General features: G+C 30.9%; 3 protein-coding genes across 5 annotated transcripts; all 3 read left to right on the top strand.

Annotated features, from left to right (window-relative positions):
* Positions 1–1,114: 1,114 nt before the first annotated feature.
* Positions 1,115–4,643, top strand: LOC122715291 (zinc finger protein 2-like). Its single transcript, XM_043937369.1, has 3 exons — positions 1,115–3,401; positions 3,514–3,673; positions 3,731–4,643. Exons 1-3 carry the CDS (start codon positions 2,032–2,034, stop codon positions 4,409–4,411), a joined length of 2,211 nt encoding a protein of 736 aa, XP_043793304.1. The 5' UTR covers positions 1,115–2,031; the 3' UTR covers positions 4,412–4,643.
* Positions 4,644–6,075: 1,432 nt separating this feature from the next.
* On the top strand, positions 6,076–22,261 carry LOC122715292 (protein yippee-like 1). Of its 3 annotated transcripts, XM_043937372.1 has the most exons (7): positions 6,076–6,277; positions 8,390–8,482; positions 16,697–16,992; positions 18,900–19,359; positions 19,529–19,572; positions 19,781–19,889; positions 19,984–22,261. In XM_043937372.1, exons 4-7 carry the CDS (start codon positions 19,258–19,260, stop codon positions 20,071–20,073), a joined length of 345 nt encoding a protein of 114 aa, XP_043793307.1. In that variant the 5' UTR covers positions 6,076–6,277; positions 8,390–8,482; positions 16,697–16,992; positions 18,900–19,257; the 3' UTR covers positions 20,074–22,261. The 3 variants fall into 3 exon arrangements, with proteins under 3 accessions (XP_043793307.1, XP_043793306.1, XP_043793305.1); XM_043937371.1 differs by lacking the exon at positions 8,390–8,482; XM_043937370.1 differs by lacking the exons at positions 8,390–8,482; positions 16,697–16,992.
* Positions 22,262–23,444: 1,183 nt separating this feature from the next.
* On the top strand, positions 23,445–25,744 carry LOC122715060. Its single transcript, XM_043936969.1, has 5 exons — positions 23,445–23,750; positions 24,190–24,536; positions 24,598–24,869; positions 24,951–25,182; positions 25,250–25,744. The coding sequence occupies exons 1-5, from the start codon at positions 23,725–23,727 to the stop codon at positions 25,420–25,422; spliced, it is 1,050 nt and encodes a 349-aa protein (XP_043792904.1). The 5' UTR covers positions 23,445–23,724; the 3' UTR covers positions 25,423–25,744.
* The last annotated feature ends 543 nt before the right edge of the window (positions 25,745–26,287 follow it).

The raw sequence follows: 26,287 nt of genomic DNA, 5'->3' as shown, positions 1-26,287 counted from the left end.
TAAAAAATGTTTCTGATAATATTATAATGATAAAGAAAAGATTTCATGAAATATTCCATATATATTAAATTATTTAAGACACTATTAACTATTATATATTACTAATAGATATTAACTGAAAAGAAATGAATATGAAAGCATTAAATATTGAAGAATAATTGAAGATATATGTACAATTACTTGACGTCTAATAATATAAGGATGAAAGTGAGTAAAAGTATAAAGATAGATTTTAATTCAACATGTTACATTTAGTAAAGAGAGAAAGAGATAAAACAAGAAAATGAATGGACGTAACTGTAAGATTCTCATTCCACCAACACGCACTGGCTTTTTGCCAAGTCGTGAGCATAGGCCATTAACGTGCAGGATTGCTTATCAGTTGCTGAGTCCGCGTTATTGCGTCGACGATGACCAACCGAGCGGTGGCAGCGATGTTTCTGTCCCTGTGCCACCTAGATGCCCCCACATTTCATAACTCGCCAGATATCAGCTATAAATGACGAAAGCAATCGTATCCACGGACGTAAGTGCGTCCGTGATATTGACCCCCCATCGATTATGAAGCTATTTGCAAGAATAGTGAAAAACTACGCGCAAAATTCCCCTTCCATTTGATCATACTATTTGATAAGTGCTTGAAAGAACCAATTATACATATAATGTACTAGAAACATTTAAAAAACTGTGAATGAAAAATAAAAATAAATATAATATATTATATATAATATAGAATGAATATGAAATATATTTGAAAAAAAAAAAAATAAAAAATATCTAATGAGTATTACCATGTGACAATTGTTATTCTTAGAAAATATAATTATCGTTGACACTCTATATAATTATCTTATGTTTATTTTTCACTTTTACATCTTAAATTAGTTCATAGAATCTATAACCTATAATTATGGGTTATTACATATTTAATATAAAACTTTTATTTTTATATATACTTATATTAACTATATATAAAATTCCTATTAAGCATTATTATTTAGAGTTTGAATAAATTGAATTATATACTTTAGCAAAAAGTTAATAAACAAAAAGTTTCTTTAAAATTAAAATGATAATAATTTGTAACCTGTGAATGTTTAAATATGGTGGAAGAAATTGCGTCGGTGGTACAGTGTTGCCAGTACGGAAGTATTCGATGACGCTATTGCCAGCTTTGCTCCCTCCAAAATTGCGCGTGCATTGGCAGCATTGTTTTTTGGTAGTTTACAAATAAAATGGCCGATATATGAGGCTATTTTGTATGGACAATAAAATATGCAATTCTGTAAAATTAATGACCATCGGCTGCTCGTGTATGTATATCAAAGTACAGGTTCAGTGCTACGAAATACGAAAAAAGAAGGTGAAGTGTAAGTGAGCGTGTAGGAGTGCCGTGAGAAGAAGGTGGAGGTTGTCTTTCAAGACCCGTGGACGCCGCGGGCCCGAAGACCGAAACGAAGAATCACTTACGGACTCTAATACATTGAAAAGTCAACCGACCACTCTATTTTTTCATTGACGCGTGGTGGCGCGGTGACAACTGTATGAGAACAGCTCTAGATTTACGGAACTTGGTTTACAGCGCACAGGCCCCCTCTGCCGCCTGCTCTAATTCTCTCACCTCGCTTCCTAAATACTGTGTGTTCCTAAGTCTAATAAAATAAAACTTGGGAACACATTCAACATTTGTTATATTTTTTATCACAGATGATAAGAAACGCATGGTGTTAACCACCTTGCAATTTTCACTTTATGAATCCTAATTACTTACAGCTCTCCATTAATATTGAGAGCTTAAATATTATTGTACCCTAGAGCTGCTTCAGGCAGATATGATTTCCAATTCTGAAATTCACAACCAAGATACTGGAGTGTGACGGGTACGTTTATTTAGAACCTTTCAAAATATTTCCTGCCGACCAATTTGTTGTAATAGAAAGAAATGGTGCAGATAATACATTGACAGAGACGGAGGGGCCTACGAGCAGTGCGTCCAGCCAGCCCACCCCCTCCGTTACCCCTCTGTCAAACATGTGCACCACCCCTGGCAACGTGGGCACAGGATTTGGGTATGCCTGGTCCTTTGGAGGACCTGGAGCTGAAACCCGAGAGAATGCACAGGGTGAACTTACTACAAATATTAATTATGCTGTGAATAATAATCAGGACCAAGGATCCAGTCAGAAGATACAAGTTGATATTAAACCTACTAAAGTTGCCAATAGTACGCATCGTAGACCCATGTTCACTATGAATGAAACTTGTCAACAAACCCCAACAACTCATCATACAGCTGGAGCTCATAATCAAACACATGGTACACATGTTCGTACTAAGAAACATCATGATGTGTTTTCATTAACATGTGACAAAGGAGGTTGCAATTGTGATGCATCACACCCTACACCCCCACCTTCTCTTTTTTCGAACACTTTAGTTTTTACTACTGATAAACACGCCATGAGTAAGCATTTCATGACACCACTTGGACCATTACAACTTACGGCAGAAGAGTGCAATGAAATTTTAATGAAAAGAGCAGCAGCTGCTTCAAATCAAGCCAATGTAAACAACGTAGCAACAAGCCAGACAGATAGCACAGCTCATTTTGGACATGTTTTAACACATGTTAATACTACTCAAATTGAAACAAAGGTCAAACAACAAGATATGGGAAGTCAAGTTCGAGTACCAAAAGAAAGACCATATTCTTGTTCAGAATGTGGAAAATCATTTCTTCTGAAACATCACCTTACAACACATGCAAGAGTACATACAGGAGAACGTCCTCATGTTTGTGTTCATTGTGGCAAAAGTTTCGCACACAAACATTGTCTCCATACACACCTGCTCCTTCATAGTGCAGATCGACCCTACCAGTGCAGAGAATGTAAAAAGTCTTTTACACTAAAACATCATCTTGTAACGCACACAAGAGTACATACGAGAGAACGACCATTTATTTGTCAAGAGTGTGGAAGAGCATTTCCTCTAAAACGTCATTTAGTGACGCATAGTAAATTCCACTCAGGAGAGAGACCTTTTGTTTGCGAAGAATGTGGAGAATCGTTTTCTCAAAAGGATCACCTTACAATGCATTCGCGCTTCCATGGCAGTTTACATCCATTTGTATGTCATGACTGCGGAGCAACCTTCCAGAGAAAATTTGAATTAGTGAATCATGGTCGTCTACATGGCAGAGTACCCCATTCGTGTACTGTTTGTGGAAAAGAATTTCTTCAAAAGAGAACACTTCTGGCACATATGCGTTTACATACAGGAGAAACTCCATTTGCTTGTACTGTTTGTGGAGAAGCATTTGCCCGGAAGACAGACCTGGTTACCCATTCAAAGATACATAACAATAATACGAATACAGATGAAAAATCTCTTATGTGCAGGTAAGAAATTTCAATTTATGTATTTTTTTTTTATATTTTAACTATATGTATGTTTTTGTAATAAAATTTTTGAAATATAAATTATCTATTTATATTAAATCTAATATTTTAGGGAATGTGGATTGGACTTCTCGAATCGAGAAGCTCTTACATTGCACTTAAGGTTACATTCTGGTGATCGTACACTTGTTACGGATCTTTGTGGACTAGCAGCTGCCTTCCAACAAACTCCTGGTCATTTCCTCACACCTAATACCCCTGGAACTCATCAGGTATTATTAATATTAGCATAATATGAAAAGTGTATATTACAATCAGAGAATTTACAGATGAATGGACCCATTGCAAACCCCGGTGTTAGCCATATGCATGGTGCAACGCAAACATCACCACCTGTAGGAACAGGTCCGAAACCAAAACCACATGTATGTCCCGATTGCGGTCGTGGTTTTGCACAGAAACATGGTTTGTCTCAACATCAACGACGCCACACGGATGGTAGCTGTCATATAAGATCACATGTGTGCGATAAATGTGGCAAAGCTTTCTATCAGAAAAATCATTTATTGCTGCATCAACGTCAACATATGGATCCTCCTCCAAGTATACTTCGACAGCAACAAAGGCAAGCTGCTCAAGCTGCTGCTCAACAAGCACAACAACAACAACAACAACAACAACAGCAGCAGCAGCAGCAACAACAACAACAACAAGCACAACAACAGGTGCAGCAGCAACAAGTGCAACAACAGGTGCAACAACAACAAGTGCAACAGCAACAAGTGCAACAGGTGCAACAGCAGCAACAACAACAACCTCAACAGCAACAACAAACAACGTGCACTGTAGATACAAAAACGATACAACTTCAAGCGATACAACAAGTGCAACAACAAGTTCAACAACAAGTACAACAGCAGGTACAACAACAACAGCAACAACAGCAACAACAACAACAACAAGCGTGCTCTGTGGACACTAAAGCAATACAGTTAAATGTCACTATGTGAGACGATATAGAAAGTGGGGATTGGTCGGTCCCTGGAACAATAGCACTCCCAAATGCGCACCCTGCTGCCACCCTCTGCACGCACTTCTCTTGTACTAACATTACACGTTAGATATATTTATTATCTCTAGAATCGAATACGAAGTAATCAATTTTATTACAAGAGTATATATACAAAGTATACATATTATATTCTAAATATGTAAGGCTTGTAACAAGAAAATAAAAATAACCATATATTAGTGTTTTACATATACTTTATATATCATTTACTCTAGATATGTAAAATGAAACTAAAAAAATTAGTTGCCTTAATGAGATAATGAATTTTAATGAATATATTAACTATTGTTTGGTGATTTTTTTTTTTTCATTTACTTTTAATTAGTAGGACATCACTTTATAAGAAAATACATATTGAATAAACAAACATAAAAAAAATAAGTTTTTTATGTACTACTGCTTTGTTGTTATCCTTCATGCTGTGCTTGTATGGTGGAAGTTGAGAGAAATGTTGATCGTATGAATGATCAGTAAAAAATAAATATTTGTAGAATGTATCAAGAAAGAGGGAGAGGGTGGCAGACATAGCGCATTTATGGAGCATTTAAAATTGTAGGTCTGCCCAAGAAAAATGAATGGTGTCTTTAAACGTACTTTTTACGTTATTGTAATCGCGCAATTTGTTTAACAAATTCTAGAGAATTAAGAGCGTAAGAGCATTATGAAAATTTATATTCCATTAAATGGATAATTATTATCTTTACGAATTCAAAAGATTCGAATAAAGTTCGAATCGTTAAAATCGTTTTGTTTTTTATACGATTGACGTTCAATTTCTTAAACTTCCGTACTTTCTTATGTTCTTGACTTCGACTTTTTTACTTTATAAAACCAAAATATATGTGAAATCCATTCACATATTCTTACAAAATCATCCAGCAGAGTAAACTTTTGTAATAGTTTCGTCAGAGATATGTAATAGTTAATAGAATTGCGCAAAGAAATGAAAGAAGTAATAAAGGTAGCTTTCCTACATAGTTTTAACATACATATATATTTTTTCCAGACAGATATAAACATGCAATGCGTTTTTCATGATTTTACACGAAATACGACCTAAATTAAAATTGCATTTAGATGAAAAAAAAGAAGTTGTTAAACGATGAAATATTGTAAAACGAGCTTTAATGTGCCTTTTTTCGAGCTCGCGATTAAAGTACCTTTCCTTCTTCAGCATTCCTGCCTCCATATGCACATGAGACGGATTATCTCGTCCAAATAATATTTTGCCCACCGTATGAGGACATGTATATGGGCTATATAAACAACTAGTATTCCTATTTTTGAAACCACGAAAATACGAACATGTAGTACATGTATACAATTAAAATTTTCATTCGTTTCATTTGTGCAATATACAAATTTATTTCGAATTATTTTGTTGAGAAATCAAATATTTCAAATGTAACAAAATTTCATTGCTTGCATATTTCAATATCCTGAAATCTCCCGCGTTTCATACGATAATACAATAAAGAAAAGATAGCGCTTGTTATAAGCGACCTCTGGTAATCATGTCCGGAGACGGATTTATTCAAATGGCGCATGCGCATAGGTCATCGTATATCGTCCCGCCTGCGGACGAACCGAAATAAATCGAACGACGCCGAGCCGATCAGCAGTACGGTGCTCGCTGGATGCGACTGTTTCGCGTTAGTGATGATCAAAACGAGTTGTCGTCGTCGTTGTTTGTGGCATTTCGCGAAGTCGAAGAAGCCGTGATCCGTGATCAAAAGCTCGAGACGGAGAAGAGGCCGAGGACACGCATCGTCTCTCGTTGCCGCGGCCACGGATGCATATGGAGGTGCGTAAACCCTTGTTTCAATGCACCCTCTTCTTATGCACGCGTTCTTTGTTTGCTTTGACAACATTATATACATTTTATTCAATTTTATTGCCATTTTTCTACGATTTAATATGTTTCATGAAATGTGACGTATCCTGGACAATTGAAAGTGCAATGGTTGCGTTTACCACAATTGTTATTGATATATTTGTGTCGAATTGAAAAATCATTATTCGTGATATTTTTTACTTTTACATTGCTTCAAATTAATCTTTTTAAACAAATAATTATATATTTGAAATGCTATTTAAAAAGGTATACGTCCATGCTGTTTTTATTTGATCGGTCGAAACGACGCAATACTATTTTTTCTTCCTTAAAATTATATATTTGGTGTGCAATTATTTAAATCATTAGAATAACTAGTCTTAGACTGAAGATACATATGAATTTTACGATAGTGAACTCTTCCTTGGAAACAGACCGAAGATTAAAAGTACGTGCGCATACGGCATTGGACTTTGTGTACGCTCTCAGCTGACGGGGGCCTGTCAGCTGCCTTCCATGAGAAGATCAGGGCCGTCGCTTTGTGGCGTTCTACGCGATTTTTTCCGTTATCTTGTTTGTCTCGAATTTCATAACCAATTCTTTTTATTTCAATTTTACCTGAATAGTATATTGTAATGAGGATTTTTCCACTTAGTAACAGTGCACAATCTGCCATATCGAAGAGCTCTGTCGTCACGTCCGCATATATGCGTAGGATAAGAATCTATTATTCCATTGTTAATTGATCATCGTACACTCCTATTTGTTAATTGATCTTCTTACACTCCATAAATATGTAATTATATATCTCCAAGTCATAGATATACTTTTTTTTTTTAATTAATTTTTTATTCTTTTTTTAAATTCTTTATATTGTTTTTAACTTATTATAATGTCAATGACATTTTAATATCTACATTTGAAATGATAATTTTGCTGATACTTACCAGCAATGTCACTAAGATAATGCTCGTTGTTTTGTACACATTCGCAGCTGATTCAACCGTCGCATCATAAAAACGTTCTAAGTATTATCTTTTAGTACGCACATACCTTCTTGCGACATTTCTTCTTGCTATGTGTGAATGTGTACAGCTTCGATCGTTCTGAAAAACCTATATAATGTCCAACGTAAAACCTGTGGTAAAGGCTAAGTGGAGAATTGACGTAACGATTGCTTCTTGCCTGTGTGCTTCTTTGAGCTATCAAACTTTCATCGATTTTTGTATCTTAAATATTTAGTGAAATTTACCAACATGTGCATATAATACAAATTGACTCTCGCTATAAAAATTGTGTCATTAATAGAAGCTCTTCAAAGAAATATTTCTATTTTCTTTTTTATGTCAATCGCAATTTGACTACAGATTTCTCGAATCAGTCGAGCACCTTTCGAATTTAATAGACTGAAAACTATTTGATATATGAATGTGTTTATAAAATGTATATTAAAATGCAGTTCGCTTTGAAAGCATCCATGATGCATCTGTCCAGGACGCTTTACATAGAAAATTAAATATGCGCGACGAGTTACGAAGGACGATGACCCGAATTAACTAAACTCGAAGCTGCTGTATGCTGCTTGTTCCTCTCCCGGTGTTTATTTAAGTTGCAGTGGTGTAGCCTCGTACAATTTCTGTCTAACCAGAACGAAGCAACAGTGACCGAACGAAGCTAGTAGAATTATGTCGGTTCGTGCAACGAAAGTTCTTCATTCGTTTTTTCGTAACTATACTATATATTGGCCACATTAATATATTATATATATGTGTATATATATATATATATATATATATATATATATATTGCACGTATATCTATTTTACTTTTCTACAAAAAAATGCATAAATTTCGATGTCGATCGAATAATACAAAATACATTTATTTTAAATGCTACTGTTTTCATGAACGCGTCCGTGGACCTGTTGGACGACGCTTTTGTGTACGTTTACAGCTGATTGGGCTGTCAGCTGAGCTGCGCGCGATAGAACCGTCTCGCAGGCTGGCCAACGCATGTTCCAGAATACTCTGAGGGTGTTTTGTTTTTCTAATAATTTCTTTTTCTCTGTTATTTTTCTATAGAGATTCTGCTAGTTTGAGAGATTCTGCTGATTATACCAGTCAGGGCAATGGCTTTTATAATCATTAAATTGTGTTGCTCATGGTTAAAATAAGGTAAAGGGGATTATATTCGATGCGCATAGGTATAGATATATATACATTTACGTAAGTACTTATAAGTACTTAAAGATCTATAAATAATATTAAATTTAATTTTTTTTTATTCAATATTATTTTTATCCATATTTGTATGAGTAGTACTTGTATGCAACATTGATTTATTATATTCTAACGTGTCTATCAAAATTATTATTTTCTTGCAAAAACAATAATTATATTTAATACTAATCGTTTTGATATAAAAGATTATTGCAATATAGGAAAATATTAGAAATGACCTTTAATTTATTACTATTAGTCATAATGATTAGTGAAACGTGACAAACAACGAAGATATTCATTCATAATTCGATAGTTATGCGTTGCAAGTAAACTTCCGTTAGAAACGTACTTTATTACCGTACCATAACTTAACGTATTATTTTCTTCGCGCGCACTTGATTAAACTCGGCTCTCAATAGTGGTGGGGCTTGCGATCAAAAACCTCGCTATCATTTATCACTCTGTCGCTGGTTCGTTGTACGTGCGTGACCTACGCAATTCAATTTTGCTTTTTCTTGAATTCTTTTTAGACATATTTTTCGTAATAATGATTACACAATATGAAAATAATCAAAAAAAAAGGCATATTTTAACTGTACATTATAAAATATACCGAACATATTAATACATTTAAAAAAAAAAGTTAATTTTTTGTTTTCTTATCTAGTAAATATTTCTTGATATTTTTTTCTTTTTTTTAAATCGATCAGAATAGATTAAATCACGTTACTGTTTTTTTTCTGCTGATTTCACGGAACGATCCCATGTGATGCTTCGCTATAGATTGGATTATATTCTTTATCTAGAACATATATCCCAAACTATTCGAAGTTTTTGTCATGCGCCATTAATTTATTTGTCTAGTAATCATTGCGTGGAATAAGAATAAATAAATATAAATTTCATTCACTGATCCATAATAATTAATTAAAATAAATGTTGATCAAATCGAATGTTCGTTATAATAGATGAATATTTACATTTTATTACGATGCCTAAAATGCATCATTTTTATATTAATAAATCGAATTCAAATTTCATAATTATTTTAATATATTTCTAATATATTTTTTTTATATTTACTATCTATAATTATGACAAGAATGAAAAAAATAATATTTTCAATCTGTGCATCGCTCTCGCTTTGCGCATCATCAAGCGAATGTTTTTGTTTGATTTCACTTGCAGTTGACGAACCAATAATCGAAGCCATACATATACATAAATATACTGCGAATATACTGCGAATAGACAACACATATATATGTTCTATATGTTTATTCGAGCCTGGAATATATACATGCACGCAAGAAAAAAAAGCTGTAGAAATGGAATAAAGATGGAAGAAAGCTCTGATCAACAACGAACTTTAATAAGAAAAAAGCTATTGACTTTATGATTATCGATTTCATAACGTTTTTTTTTTGTAATATATTTCAAATAAAACGCAAGAATTCAAGATTTACACTTAGATTTCCTACTATTACAATATTCTATTATCTTGTTTCATTAAATATAATGAAAATCTTCGCAGCAAAAAATTAACTTATTATCATTATTGTTATTCAGGGATTTGAAAGTATGATTCATTCGTTCTTATACGCATATATTCAACATTATCTACTAGTATATATTACGCAATTCATAGTATTTACAAATTCGAATGTTTTCCCTTTTCGTTATCAGTTAAGATTTAACGTCTTCAGTTAAAATATTTCATATACATAAACATTTATTGATTAAATTTTCATAAGACTTAGTAAAAGTATCAAACAAGAAAAATTTTTTTTAATGGTTTTGTTTTATTTTTAAAAAATGAATTTAATCTATATCCATCTAACATAACTAGAAAAATGTTCTTAGCAACTTGTTCGTCCTTATCATGGTTCGTTTCTTTCTGCATGGAACCGTTATATTGTATATAATTACTCCCGTTGCGTGTGCATGCTATCTTGCCTGTGATCCAACAATCTTGGCTCTTTTAGACATCCGCGCGAATTATTTATAAAACGACTGTGCACCTTACTGTATGGAGAAGTTATCTGCATGCTAAGCAAGAACACTCCGTTGCTTGTCGCTCAGTCCCGCCGCCACGGAGTGTAATGTAAAACTTGTTGCGAAGAAAACGTGCGACGTCTTTAGAGTCATTGTTCTCTTTCTCTCTTGTAGGGGGGGAATACACAGACACACACATACGATAACACTAGGCAATCGCGTGCATGCCGCTTCTCCCGTGTGGACTTGTGCTTGAGATTTCTTAGTTACCGCGTTGATAGAATATTTTCAAATATTTTTTGATTTCTGCAATTTTATATTTATCGTAACATTGGTTGGTAATGTTCTTTTAGTTTGTGAGATAAAAAAACAAATTTATAGCTACTTTTTGTGAAAATAAATGTCTAACTGATATCTGGATTGTATTATCTTTTCTACTTTACTTTGCAACGTTGATTATTTTGGTATCAAAATAGAATAGAATTTGCGTTTTACTATTTCTTCAATGTGTAATATGTAATATATTAAGTAATTTAAGTTAAATTATAATAAAATATAATAATAAAATCATAAAGATTATGAATATTGAAAAATTTATAAAACTACTTTTTTTTTTTATGAAAAAGTTCATTTCTTGTAACATACGGATCCTTATTCGTTGAGAAGTTTGCGTGACTTATTGAAGCCATATCTTCCCATGCATTCAATGGAAAACAAAACAAAAAAAAAATATCGTTGTTACCCGACGATCCAGAGCAGGTTGCATTGCTTTTTTACAAACTATTTATATCGTTATCAAAATAAAATTGAAATACTAAATTATCAAATAATATAATACAATCAATTTTTGCAATTTTATATATACATATATTATTTATTTGTTGTTAATTTGTATTATGAAATTCTATTTATTGTTTATATCGTATTATCATTCAAAGATATTTTGATTGTCACGTAAAATATTATATTCGTGTCAAGATAAAAGTAAAAACGACGCAACACTTCTTGTTTTTTTATCAAATGCTTGATTATATTGCACTTGATACTCCAAGTGTGTATATTTATTATTTATATTGAAGTAAAAATCGATATCTTTTTTGATACAGGAACCATGATCTCGCGATCATTTCTAATATGATAACTTGAAGAATAATATACGTATAGAATTTTTTTTTGTTATATTTATTTAATAAATATATTGTATTATCGTTCATGTTATTTATACATTTTCATGTTAATCTTCTTGCATCATAGGTGATATTATGCATCTTCCATTTGCGAGATATGATCTATAACATACGAATATAATAATGCATATAATACATATAAATGAATTGATTTATCTTATAAACATTCGATCTTTTTGCGTCTTTTATCTTATATGCAATTTTTATTTTAAATTGTTTATTTGCTTTCACACATCTTTCAAGTTTTTATTAATGATGACATAAATTTTAATATCTCTTTAAATATAAGCACAAAATATATCTTCAAATATAGCACAAAAATATATATATATGTATATATTTTAATGTATTATTATAATTTCGATATCTATTTAATTCTATAAATATATTTATTTTTTACGTGAATTTGACAACAATATTCAAATATTTTTGTTATATAAATATCCTGGTATACAAGCTACAATCTTGATTATATTTTCTTTTAGTGATACAAAAAAAACTTAATAATTAAATTTAATTATTTTTAAATTAATAATAATTTAAAAATAAATTACAATTTCAGGATAAAATCAATTTACAAATATTATGAGACATAGTCACATTGTGATTATGTACAATATATAAACATACAATGCAAAACATAAATATCATGTATAAGTCCACTTGATAAATGTTTATCAAATCGTTGCAATTCTCTATTGTTTTTTCTTTTTGTTTCTTTTTCTTTCATCTGTTATCATAAAAGACGTCGATCTACGCCCCTGCATATAATGCAAGTTAAGGCCGTATCACCGTGTACCGCCTTGCATGTGATATGCAATAGAAAACATTTTGTCAATACACGCGATGACGCGTGGAGTCGTGACTGTATTGCATGACCCACGATGCGTGTTCTGTCGATCGTGGGTCAAACACGTGAATACCTTCTCGCGAACACAACTGTTTACTGATCATCTATTTAACCCTTTTCCATATAGGGTTAGTCGTTGAAAAGAATTATCGATTATCGCGTGTGCAGTATTATCGAACTGCAACATAGCGCGCCCTTCTTTATTTTACATCATTGAGATTACAGATGTCTCGCTTGTCGCGCGAATCAATCATAATCTTATTCTTATTAGTACTATAATAGTCACGTCAAATAGTTAAAAATATACAATCTAAATCAGATTATTATACTATAGACTATACTATATATTAGCTTTTATACTATAGTCAACAATAAATAACTTCGTAAAATTTAATAATCGCGTATGTATTATAGAAAAACTTAAAAAATATAATTCGAAATATTATAAAGTTAAAAATAATATTTATATTATCATAGAAGCAGATCTATATGTATACATATATTTATTTGAAGCCGATAATTACGATTCATTCTATGTATATTATATAATTTCACTTCATGTTAGAATTTATATATAACGCTATTTAAAGATATATTTTTTAAATATATATAAAATATACGTGATTTGATCACGAACCGTTTTCTTTTACATGTGAATTATTGATCGAATGCAGATCCTCGATTATGTTGCGGATATACTGTATCGATGTAGCGATGGTTTTTGTCAACAGAATGCTTGTTCGTGATTTTTGTTTCGTCATAAAACATTAGATTTCGATCATTTTCGATCTATGCAATTGAATGATACACGTGTGCAACATATTTCACACGCAATAGTTCTCCATATTATAAAAGATCGATTTTTTTCGTGCAATATTTGAACATTTGAAATTAATATAAGCACTGCAAAATGAAAATTCATACATTTGATCTCTAGCGGAAATTAATTCTTATTTAGTAGCACTTTTTAAGCTACTTATATCAGTTTTATTATACTAACCTTACTTGTTACATCGAGTTAATAAAAGGTTAAGGTAACTTATAATTCTTATTCTATGGTGTAGAACTCATATATACATTTTAAAAGAAGTATCAAAATTTTCAAACAAATAAATCTGTTTATTGAAAAATTTGGGTGGCTGGTCGAGCATGAAATCGATTGATTTCTGATTAAACGTCTATAGCGTATAAACATAGAATTCAAGTCGAGTTTTTTTTTTTTGAAACAGGTGCTATATGATTCTGCGCGAGCTTCGATAGTTTCAGCTTAATTTGCTCGATAGTGATTTCGCTGTAATAGCATCTCGGATAATCGCGCTCATCACGTGCTTGTATTGGATTACCTCATGATGGTATGTGTTGGCTTCGTTGAATGAAGTTTAGTCGAAGATGGCTGCAACTCCTTATTGAATAGAATCAAGAACAATAAATAAATCGAATGTAAACGATTTTACGTACAGATACCGGGATGAAATTAGAATCGGCAAGAATTTTTGTACCATTGGCCGTCAGCCATGTACTCCGCGTGCTTTTATTACGACAATCGTCACATTTCTACTAGATTGGAACCATTTCGTGCGTGTTGTATACGTATATGTGTGTGTGCGCGATCATTAACATAAGTGTTATTTAACGACGCTTCATGAATCTTTACGATCGTTTCAATTTACGATTCTGACAGGCTAGTTCATTCGGTACCATTTTGAATGGTGGTCAATATAAATTGAACATTAACGAAAGAGTACCAAACGATCAGTTTCAGTTGGTGATTTCAATTAATTAAGATAAACGAAGATTGTATTATTATTGGCATTCAATCGATGTTAATTCGCTTTGTCGTAAAATCTAAAGATAGATAATTGATTAATATTTAATTACTGTAATATTAAGCAGATATTTCCGATGAAGACATTTTGCTTTTTATTTTAAGTACGTGATCGCCTCAACGTTCGAGAGGTTTAATGTCACCGATGGAGTTATGATTAAGTTAAAAATGGACAGGTTGGTCGCGCAAACGTGAAATTATCGATGGGAAGAACACGAACCTTAACAAAATTTCTCCTGTAACCTCGTTACCTTCCGCACCGAATAAATTTCCCATGGGAAAATTATGCGATAACGTGATATTAGAGCTATTCATTGAATGTCGTTGATTCTATCTCTTATTTCTTATTTACATCGAATTGAAAGTTTGCGAACTCATTGAATAATTAATATAATAATTAGCTCATCAGGTTTAATCATATAAAAACATGAAATTGAGATTACTTACCCACAGAAAGAATTTTCATATTTTTAGAAAAAAATTGATAAGATATTCAATGATTTCATGTATAATAATTAGGAAATATAATTTTAATTAATATTTAATTTAATCTTTATAGGATACTATTTACTGATCTATATTTCTTAAAAGAATTAATTTAACAACTAATTCTATCGTATTAACTTCATAATATTACGTCAATTTTTTATAAACTTCAAAGATATTAAACGATTCCTTTGTTTTATCTAATGACTATGAATGTTTTGAAATTTTAATGTCAATATTTTTTTTTTCGATTCAGTATCAAAAGTATACGATCAATTATCTTATCATTCTGCCGAATAATATACGACTTACTTCGAAAAGATCGAGAAAGTTATAAACGGTTCCATAGTTCATCTTTATACAATTTTTTCTTTTATCTTTAGTATTAAAATAAGATGGTATTTATTTTTAAAAATAAATTTTATTAGTAAACATCGTGTGAGATAATGCTAATAACAATATTCACACAATTGAAAACATATGTACGTTTCGCAAATTTCACACAAGTTCTTTACTATGCAATTGAATTTTTGAAAGTAGACCGTATATCGAAGGATACCATGAGCGACATCTGTTACACGTGTATTCCCACTGTATGCTTTGTCTGGAACAGGTATATCATACGCGTCATACACCAACGCCTGGTGAAGAAACAAAGCATCTATTGCAGGTAGGAACGGGCTTTCACTGGATTCTTCGTGTCTTATTCATGGCGAGGTGGGCGCGCGCGCTGTCTGCACTGGCATGGGGAAAAAAAGGATGACAAGAAAATCGGAAATTCCGAGGATGCGTCGGCGACGGGTAGCAATGACCTTGGGTCGTGTATTGACTCGAATGTTCCATCTCTTTGTTCCTAACAATTCGTCGGGAAACTTCTTTCTTGCGGTCTTTCTGCGGATTCATAGTCCGCGGCCATCGAACCGCGCGCCACCATTCTATACAGATGTTCCGTATGGTCGTTGTATTCAAGGATGCTCGAATAAGCATGAGAAATTTTTTAATTTTACCTGAGAAACATCTTGAAGATTATATCTTAAGATCTTTTATTAATTTTTCATTTCGTATGTTCAATCTATATAAATTAATATAACAATTCAAGCTATTATAATAATATTATTATATGTATGTATATTTTTTTGTATGTATTTAATATTCTTTACATTTCAAACAATTATTATGTTATTCAATTACAAAGAAGTTTGCTCATTTAAATATGAAACTACGTTTTAAATTTATGATGAATAATTATTCTGCAAAAAATCTCAGATTTTATCATTTTCCTTGTGCTGTTTCTAGCGTGTTATTAGTATATATACTTTTTAAATCTCTCTCAAAGTTCTTGAATTTTCTAATTTAATTTAAAAGGTAAAAAATATATGGAACAAATATTTCAATATATCTTGAAAAATAAATAAATTTTTAATTATTCTTAAACGCCAATTCGTTGTTTTAAGAATATATGTGTATTGATAATAAATTAATAAATTTTACACATTTATGGATGAAAATAATATATGTATAACATGTTGTACATGTATAACATATGGATTTTTTATCTAGAGTAATTATACATCAGGTTTAATTAATTTAAATCAATTATTTGCTCGATACATTAAAATTATGATCAGAAATGTTTCTTGTATCAATTTATTTTTTACATAATATATTAGATTATTTTATTTTCAAGATTGATTAAGGATTTTTTCAAATATAAACGAATTACTATATTAAAATTAAAAATTGCAGAAAGTAAAATGTATGAAATTTTAAGGAACAATTCATTTTTAATTACGTCGCATTCTTTTCCTTTTTATGGTCTTTAGAGTTACTCTCATGCGTCAGAAATAATACAGCAGGAAGCGTGTCCACCAATTGTGTCACACAGACTGCTAATTCTGCGCGCTGCCATAAACCTGAAAAGTGAAGTAGTACCGTTATTGCAAGGCCACGACGAATCATTGTTTCGATTGACTCAAGCTGGAAAAAAAAGAGAGCAAGTGGGACGGAAAGAAAGAGAGAGAGGGAACGTAAACGAAGAAAAGGACGCGACGAAGAAGGATTGAAGAAGAAAAAAAAGGATTAAAACCACAGAAGTCTGGTGTCTAAATTCAAATAAGAGGTTATCATTCTTTCATTCTTATAAAGCAGAAACATCTTGTTCTGGTGCATCAAAACAAAAATTCTTATTTTTGTTTCTACATACGCGACTATATGTGTGTGTGTTTTTTGCAATACATTATGGAAACGAGATGATTACAATTATGCATTCTTCATTCATATTAATGAACGACGATAAATTTTATTTTGAGACTTTTGAATTGAATTTTAATGTTGTTGATACTATTTCTTTTTTTTTTTCTTTTTATGTATATTTTTCATTATTATTTTTGGATAATGATCATTGAAGAAGAATAAAAATTATCTCGCTTCAAGTACTTTTTTTCTTTAGAAGAGAAGATAACAAAAAAATAGTAATTTTATTCACATTTTTTTCTCAGTATTTGGATATTGGTAGAAATCTTTTTCTTTCAAGATTATTTTAGAAACAATTATTATTATTTGAGTATTTTAAATGAAAAAGTTGCGCTTTTGTTGGAGCATTCTTAGTGCTTCCATAGATATGGAAGAAACTTAACGAGTCTGATTGTGAGTACAGTGACCTTCAAACCGCCCAAGGTTACAAAAGGGTATAACAGGATGCAATTATGTTTTAAGAACCATACGTACATATATTTCTTACTACGTCTTCTAACATAATATTGCTTATCAAGCTTTTTTAACTTTGAAATGATCTTGATAAATTATTTTTCTACCAATATACAACTTCAACTGTAATTAATGAGATCATTTATCTGTTCTTTCGATCATTTTTCAAACTTCATTTAACAATCTTGAAGATTATCAACTTACGCTTTAAAATCCCTATTTTTTTCAACATCAGATCTTTTCCTTTTAGATAATTCCAAAGAAAGATCTAAAACAATTTTAGAAAAGAACAAGATATAGGTATGAAAACGGGTTGGAAGCGTGAACACTCAACAAGAAAAGACTAACCCGTACTTCTCCGGTCCTTATAAAGAAGTCTTTCTTTAGGTGCATCATAATAAAGACCTTGTCTCTTTTCTTTGTTTGAACACGCGCCAGCACGTGGCGTAGCCGGTCGCTCGATATGGAACGTACATCAATGCTATTGCGCTTTAAAATGTTCGAGCAGTTTCGCTCCTCCGCCGTTGCGTGTCCGTTATGCATTTCTTATTTTTATGTATACGATGCACCGCATGTTATCTATTCTCTTCCTATCTTTCTTTTTCTTTTATACAACGTTCATATGGAAATTTTTCCTTCTTTCTTTTTTATCTTTCTTCCTTCTTGCTCTTTGTTTTCAATGCTATATAATCTTACTAATAGTAAGAAGGCGCCATGGCGCATGATGCACATTATTTAACGAATCGTTATAAATAACTCGAAATTGATAGTCGTAGAATAATATACATGATAGTGAGTAAATAGTGTGGAGCTCACAATGTAACGAGAGCGCAGATTCCGAAGAATATACGCAAGAGCCAATATTTGTTTTATTTTTAATCAAATCGTAACCGAATGTAATTTTAGTCTTTTCTGCACGTGACTATGTTTGTTTACTACATTTTATTATAACTATATATATATATATATATATGTATATATATGAGAAAAACATGAAATTTTTCTTCCTTTTTCTAAAAAAGAAAAAAAATATTTTCTTAAATGTTTTTAATGTTCTCATTTATATAATTCTTTTCTAGATATTATCTTAAGACAGAGATTCATGATAATCGAATTGAACGCATTGCGTTAGATTAGATCATGCGGCTATTCCTGACAAAGATATATAACACGTGTCGTCATCGTACGCGTTATAACCGCGTAATTTTAAGTTGCACAATACATAAGAAGATACATTATAATTTTTTCATATCAGGAGTCGACGACGATTAGAGATAGAACAAAAATAAAAAAAATAATATTAATAATCGGCGTTCACAGGTGTCCCCGAACCGGCGCTGTCTGAACCAGCTCAACAGCTGATCGGAGTACGAAGCGGCGGTGAACGGGGCCACTATTGCACCACCACCCCGCGATTTGGAGAAATTCGTTATATTAATCGGCCGCTGGTTGTTAACGGCCAAACGTTTCCACGAACAAGAGGAGAAGACGACGAGCAGGAAAAAAAAGTGGCGTTTTGACACTTGATAAAACGAGGGAAGAAAATCAACGACGACGACGACGACCACGACGAAGACGACCACGACGACGACGACGACGACGACGACGACGACGACGACGACGACGAAGAAGAAGAAAACAAGGGCGAAGTTTCCTTTGCTTGCTTGGACACGCCATCATGGTCAAAACTTTTCAAGCATACCTGCCCTCGTGTCACCGCACTTACTCGTGCATTCACTGCCGTGCTCACCTCGCCAACCACGACGAACTCATCTCTAAGGTGAGCCGTGCTAGATCAGGTAACGGACAGACTTCTCGCATTCACTTCCGAGCTCGGTACACACAGCATGTATACCGTGATATGCGTATTATGTGTATGTATATATTGTGTACATATGTATGTAGCTATGTACAGTCTACTGTAATAAGCTTTTTCCTTTTGATTGCAGTCCTTCCAGGGCAGTCAAGGTCGTGCCTATCTCTTTAATTCCGTGTAAGTATGCTAATGTCTTCAGAGTCACAGAGGCAAGATCGAATCGTTTGTTGGAAAGTAGGACACGATATTTTATTTGTGAAACTTCTCATGTTTTTCACATTTCTCCTTCTTTTCTCCTGCTATTTCTATCTATTCTTTCCTGATGCGATAAGATGTTTATATCTAAATAATGGTGATTGAATGATCGTTCTCTTTATTGTTTTAGGGTGAACGTGGGCTGTGGTCCTGCGGAAGAGCGAGTTCTCTTAACTGGCCTTCATGCTGTCGCTGATATTTATTGCGAGTGTTGCAAGACCACCCTTGGGTGGAAATACGTGAGTTCCGTTTTAAATTTTCTTCAAAAATATTTAAATATACATATATCGAATCGAACCGAATATTCTCTAATGTCATTTGGAAATTTTATAGGAGCATGCGTTCGAGTCGAGTCAAAAATATAAAGAAGGAAAGTTTATAATCGAGCTTGCTCATATGATCAAGGAGAATGGATGGGAATAGATTGAGTTGGGGGTAATCTACTACAGCAAAAGAAAGAGAATACCTCTATAAAAAATATACGAGGCCCATCAAAACTTTTCCTGATATAAGAATAATGCCTACAATGTTGTTCTAATTGCAATGTGCGGCCCCCTCCCCTCTGTCAAACCACCAACGAAAGTCTGTGATTTCATTTGTGATTTGTAATCTTAGTAACTTTTTATGTTTCGGACAATTCGACGCTGTTTTTCGTTCTTTCCGATCGATTCATCATACAAGCGATGACACTGGTGATCCGCGGCGTCGCGGATCGATCATACAAGGAAGTATTGTAAAGAGAAAGAAAAAAAAAAAAATTATTTTTCAACAAACTAAAAAAAGAAAAAGAAAAAAGACGGGAAACAAGAAAGAAAGAAAAAAACATATAGAATATAAGGGATAAAAAAAAAAAAGAAAAAAAAATGATAATGATGATAATAAGCGATGGTGAATACGATGACGAAGGTGCCATGGTGGAAGTAAAAGTAGAGAATCGCTCTGTTCGAACAATGGGGTGCCCCCCTAATTTTAATTCATTATCTTTCTAGACATTTTATTGTGAATGTCGCAATGATAAATATTAAAAATTAACGCGTGGGGCACCCCGATGAAAAAATCAAGTTTTTTAATCCGTTATTGCACCGGAGCAGCGCAAGTGCCACGGACTTTGCTGGACTGACTGCCTGCCCGCCGCGTCTATCATTGGAATTTCACTGCCGATATTCCTAATATTAATTAAGATGACTGTGCCGCATAGTAGGCGACGCAGCTGGTAGTTTTTAGAATAGCTTACAAGTATAGCATACTAAAGCCTATGTTAAAATATTATAGGACCTCATGGATATAGAAAATAAGGATGGTGTGAAACGGAAATTGAGAGAATGAAAGACGGAGTGAATGTCTTACATGTATGCTGTGTGCAAGAGAAAAAAATGAAGAAAGAAAAAGGTTTGGTTAATTGTATCGTGTGTACATGTTTGATTTTATGTTCACCATGCCTGCCAAACTGTCTGTTTATCTGCCAGTCGCCATTACTGTTAGTGGAAAAAAAAAGAAGTAACGTATTCTAACATGTTCACGTTTTTGTCGGCTCTGCAAGGTGTGGTATGACTGAATCTTTTTGTCGTGAATAAAAATATTATTGGACTGCGCCTTCTTATGCACGCACTATAGAATATATAATATTGAAGAAAGAAAAATGAAAAAAAGAGTTTAAAAACAAAACAAATTAATTGCTCATTATTTTTAATATCGATCTCATTTGTAAATATTAAATAGAGTTCAGTGACATCGCAGATCACTATTTTACTCGAAGCCCAAATGTATGATTGATTTTCGTCGGTCATTAAATGAAAAAAATTTTATTACAATACTGATTTATCATTTTCACGCTAAACCATTATATAATGACGTAGCGACATTTTAACATAATTAATTTTTTTTTATTAGGACATCATATTTTTGAGACTGTTTGTGTAAATGAAATGGTGTAAACTAATTTTTAGGCGGCTTTTAATGTTACCTTCGTTATTTTTCTTTTAAATTTTGAAATGATTAAAATTGAAGTTATTTATTTTAAGCATGGAGATCACAACATTTGTGATATATCAATAATCGAATTTTAAAATTAAAATAAAAAGTATTCATTATTTTTTTTGTTTTACATCGAAACGAAGGTAGCAAAATGTGCAGGCGTGAAAAACATTTAATTTTTATTTTTTAATAACAATAAATATATCAAGCAAAATATAATTGTGAAATAAATGTACAAAAAATTGGTCATTTTTTATTATGCTAGATTTATTGAAAAAATGCAAATTGAGTAATGGATATAAAAATTTGGTGGGGTAATTATTAAAATATCTAAGGAAAGTCATGTTTATCATTTAAAATGCATACATATGAAAGTGCAGTGTGAATATTTAGAAACGTAATGAATGAATGTGCCGGCCTAATTCTTCATGCTGTCTCTTAAAGAGTACTTTTTATATTACTGTGCCGATGCCCTTTTACCCGCACTCACTTTTCCAGAAATCTTGTTGAATTGTCCCCACCAACACTAATTCCGTAGTTTTCAGCCTCCACAACATCCACCATTTCCACCATTACACAATTTTGCTTTGTAAAACATGTTCATAATAAAAAAGAAATACAAGGTATTTAATCGAAATGGACTCATTTTATTTTGAATGTAGAACTTTATTATTAATAAAAATTAAATAATCATAGAATATTCTATATATTGATTATAAAAATGAATGAAAAAATGATTTAAGGTCTTTTTTATCGATAGAAAAGAAAGGATAAGATAATGTATATAGACAAGATACAGAGTAGATCTAACATTCAATAGATTTTTATCTCGGAAGGGATTAAGACTTTCTTATTATTTTAGTGTCATTCTCAACATTATCGATTCGATTCAAAATAAAATTGCAATATTAATTGAATTTGAAATTAAATTTGAATATAAAATTACACATAAGAAATAGAATAAATATTCTATTATGCATATTACTAATCCTATATTTAAATTTCATTGTTGTCGCTGAATATTGCTTCGTGTCAAAACATTTGTGTTATATTTAGAAATCATCGGTATACACTGTAAAACTTAAAATGTAATATCTATATTTTTTACATTAAAAATTAAAACACATTAAAAATTATAATTTTGAAAGAGAAATAATGAAAATGTTTAATTGATATCCCTGACTAAGACAAGTTTAGATATAGCGAAATAAATAATGAGCGAAAAACAAAAATAGAATAAAAATATTGAAATCGGTACTATTTTCAGAAAAATGCAAACGAAATATATAAAGAAAAAACAGAAAAAAATGAAAAAAGGATAGAGATAAAATAAGAATCGATTGCTAATACGATTTCTTGAATGTTTTAAATGATTTTATCAAAAAATAAGTTTTTGATATTTTAGAGATAATACTGATGGTGAATTTTTTTTCTATATCTATTCTTCTACTATTTGCTGTCTTTGGTTAGTTTATTTGCAACATTGATGGTGATTCTCATATTTTTATTCTATTTCTATCCACATTTTCCACATTTGTTTTTTTTTCAAGAAACAATTTCTATATTTGATTATTTTTATTGTCTGTTATTAATAGTAACAGTTACAATAGTAGTAATTAGAAAATCTATGAATAAAATTCAATATATATAAATCATAAGAATATTTAATAAAAGAACATATATTTTTAACAAAGTTGTATTTTAACATATTTTTAATAAAAAAAATTATTTTTAAAATCTATTAAATTTATCTTTATTATCTTTAAATTTATCTTAATTAAATCGAATATAATTTCTGTATTTATTGCTTTAAATAGATACATTGAACATTGATTATTTGCGCAATCGGTATTTCAGAATATGGGATACAAAATTCCATTAAATGTTGGATCTATCCTATATCTTGTTTGTGGTATATGTACAATATTCAAGTCGATGCGCGATGGCTGCGTAACATTGAGATTGCTCCGCGATCTTTTGTGGTTCCTCGTTGATTTCCTTATTTTTTTTTATCTTTTAGTTGGCTTAAAAATGTTATAGATTTTTCTAAGTTTCTTTCAAATTGTAAAATATTTGTATATTGTGACTTTTATATCAAAAATGAAGAACGCAAAAATCAAAGCAAGGTAATTGATTCAATTGAATAGTTTTGAAGTAATTATACTTGTTGCTTCTGCTACTGAAAACTATTTCGATAATTATATTTATTTTTTTATAACATTATATTATATATTTTCTTATTTATTAAGAAATTCATTGAAAAGTTAATATTTTATTAATTTTTTTTAATAATATCAAGAATAGTAAACTTTTTAACCTCGAAAAATATTGATTTTTTTTCTCACTTATTATATACAATAGATATCTCAAATTTATTCGTTCATGTAGAATCAAATATATAGCTTTTTATTTTTTTTGTAATATCATATATTTCATATAATTTATTTTAATATTTATTTTTTTAATATCTTAAATAAGTTAATTATTAAATTAATTATTAAAAAAATTTTAAATATTCATTGAAAATTGTTATTTCTTTATTATCATCATAATATTTATTTTCAGACAATGTATAGAGAGATTTGGAGATCAAGGAGGCTATTTTGATGTTGTTGTAAGACCTATGTTACAACAAGGACATGAAGGAGAATTATGTGGCTGGTTAAAAGAAATGAGTTTAATTAGAACTGTTTCTACTTGTCCACACCCTGAATGTAAAGGAAGGAGTTTGGCTTGGAATCAAGCAAGAATTGTAGATAAATATAGTTGGTCTTGTCCTAATTGTACAAGAAAGCAATCTATTAGAGAGAATTCATTTTTTGTTGGAGTTAAATGTGACCTGAAAATGTGCCTTCAATTGATATTAGGATGGTGTCAAATGATACCTAGTGAACACACTGCCAATTATTTAGGTATGTTTCATATAAATTTTTAAATATTTTGAATAATAAATTTTATATATTTTATTTTTAGACATAAAAAAACACGTAGTTAAGAAAGTATATGAGAGATGTGATGAAGTTTCTGAAAATTATGTAACAAGTCATCCAGAGGATTGGGTTCTAGGAGGTCAAAGTGCAATATTAATTGTGGATGAATTTCCTAATGGCTATATGACTGAAAATCCTTCTGATATAACTAATGCTAAGAAACGCAACAATAACTCTCATACAATAGTATGTATAGCAGAAGCAAATACAATACCAACTAGAATGTGGTTTCATATGATTGAAGCATTTCCAGAGGTATTATTTTTTTTTTTTTTTAATTTTTATAAAATTATTTGCAATTATATTTTTTTTCATTTTAATATTATCATTCACTAGCCACTGAAGATAGATAAATCACAATGTGATATTGATAAATGCAACATGGTTAAAGAAGCTTTAAAAGAGATTGCAAAACACAGTGCTCCTGGTAGTTATATTGTAGCAAATAATCGAGCTCGTTGTTGCAGTTTTGAATTGCTACAAGAATTAAAACAATATAAAGTAATTAGCGTAGAACAACTCCAGAAATTTGATCCACCAGGAAAAAATAAACTTCTTAATAATCTAGGTATGTATGTATATTGCTTGTTATCAAATATTATATAAAAATATTATTATTAATATTGTTTGTTAAGAAACAATTTGGCAAACTGGTGTTGAGATTTGCGAAGAAATTCAAGAAACTACACATACTCTAGGACAGCGTATAATATCAAAGCATTTATGGAGGCAAAGATTCGGTACGTCTCCTTCTACAGCATTTCAATATATGCTTAATCATATCGCAGAATGTTATCGCTTTGTTTAAATTGATTTATTATTTTAAATAGCGTATTTTTCTATACTGAAAAGCAATATCAAATGCTAGTGAATAACTTCTTTTTTGACGATATGATTTTGTAAAATAATTTTAACACAAATTAATGTACCATAAGTATAATATTAATTACTAGTTAAATCGATATTCTATATCCTCTAAAATATACGCGTTATGTTTTGCATTAGCAATGGCCTTGCTAATATTAAAAAAAAAATTATTCATTACTTATAAATGAAATATATATATTATAAAAAATATCTCATGAAAAGAATATTACAATCTAATGTTTCATTGAAACACGCACTTTGTGTCTTCCAAGTATCAAAATATTAATACTTTTTAAACTTGAATTTATATAATGATTGTTATTATAGTTAGAATTAGAATATAATGCAAGATAAATTTGAATTTGTTAATGCACATTTAAAACATACTGTTCACTTTATATCATTCAATTTTTTTACAAATTTAAATCAACAAACTAGTTATTAAAAGACTGATGGTTGATATTGATATAATATCAAATTATTAATGAATCAAATTAAATTATAATTATCAAATTATATTTCTTCAAAATTTATAATTGATATGCTAATTTCAAATACTCAAAAAATTTGGATTTTAAAATTGATAGAAAGAACTTTTTTCTATTTGTTTCTTAATGTAAGTATATGTGTATCAAAAAATTAATTTACGATTTTGCTTACAATTGTTAATTATAAGATTCTGTAATATTAAAATATTACCCAATCATCTTATAGAAAATTTAAAGTGAAATGTTTAATATCAGGTGCAATTAGTACCAATATATAAATTAGATTTAAATAGAATTAGATTTAAAAATTTAAATAAA

The sequence above is a fragment of the Apis laboriosa genome, unplaced genomic scaffold (assembly GCF_014066325.1).
Source record: "Apis laboriosa isolate Shangri-la unplaced genomic scaffold, ASM1406632v1 scaffold34_cov151, whole genome shotgun sequence".
NCBI lineage: Eukaryota > Metazoa > Arthropoda > Insecta > Hymenoptera > Apidae > Apis > Apis laboriosa.
Note: the sequence above shows the minus strand (reverse complement) of the source record. Positions and strands in the feature narration are given on the sequence as shown.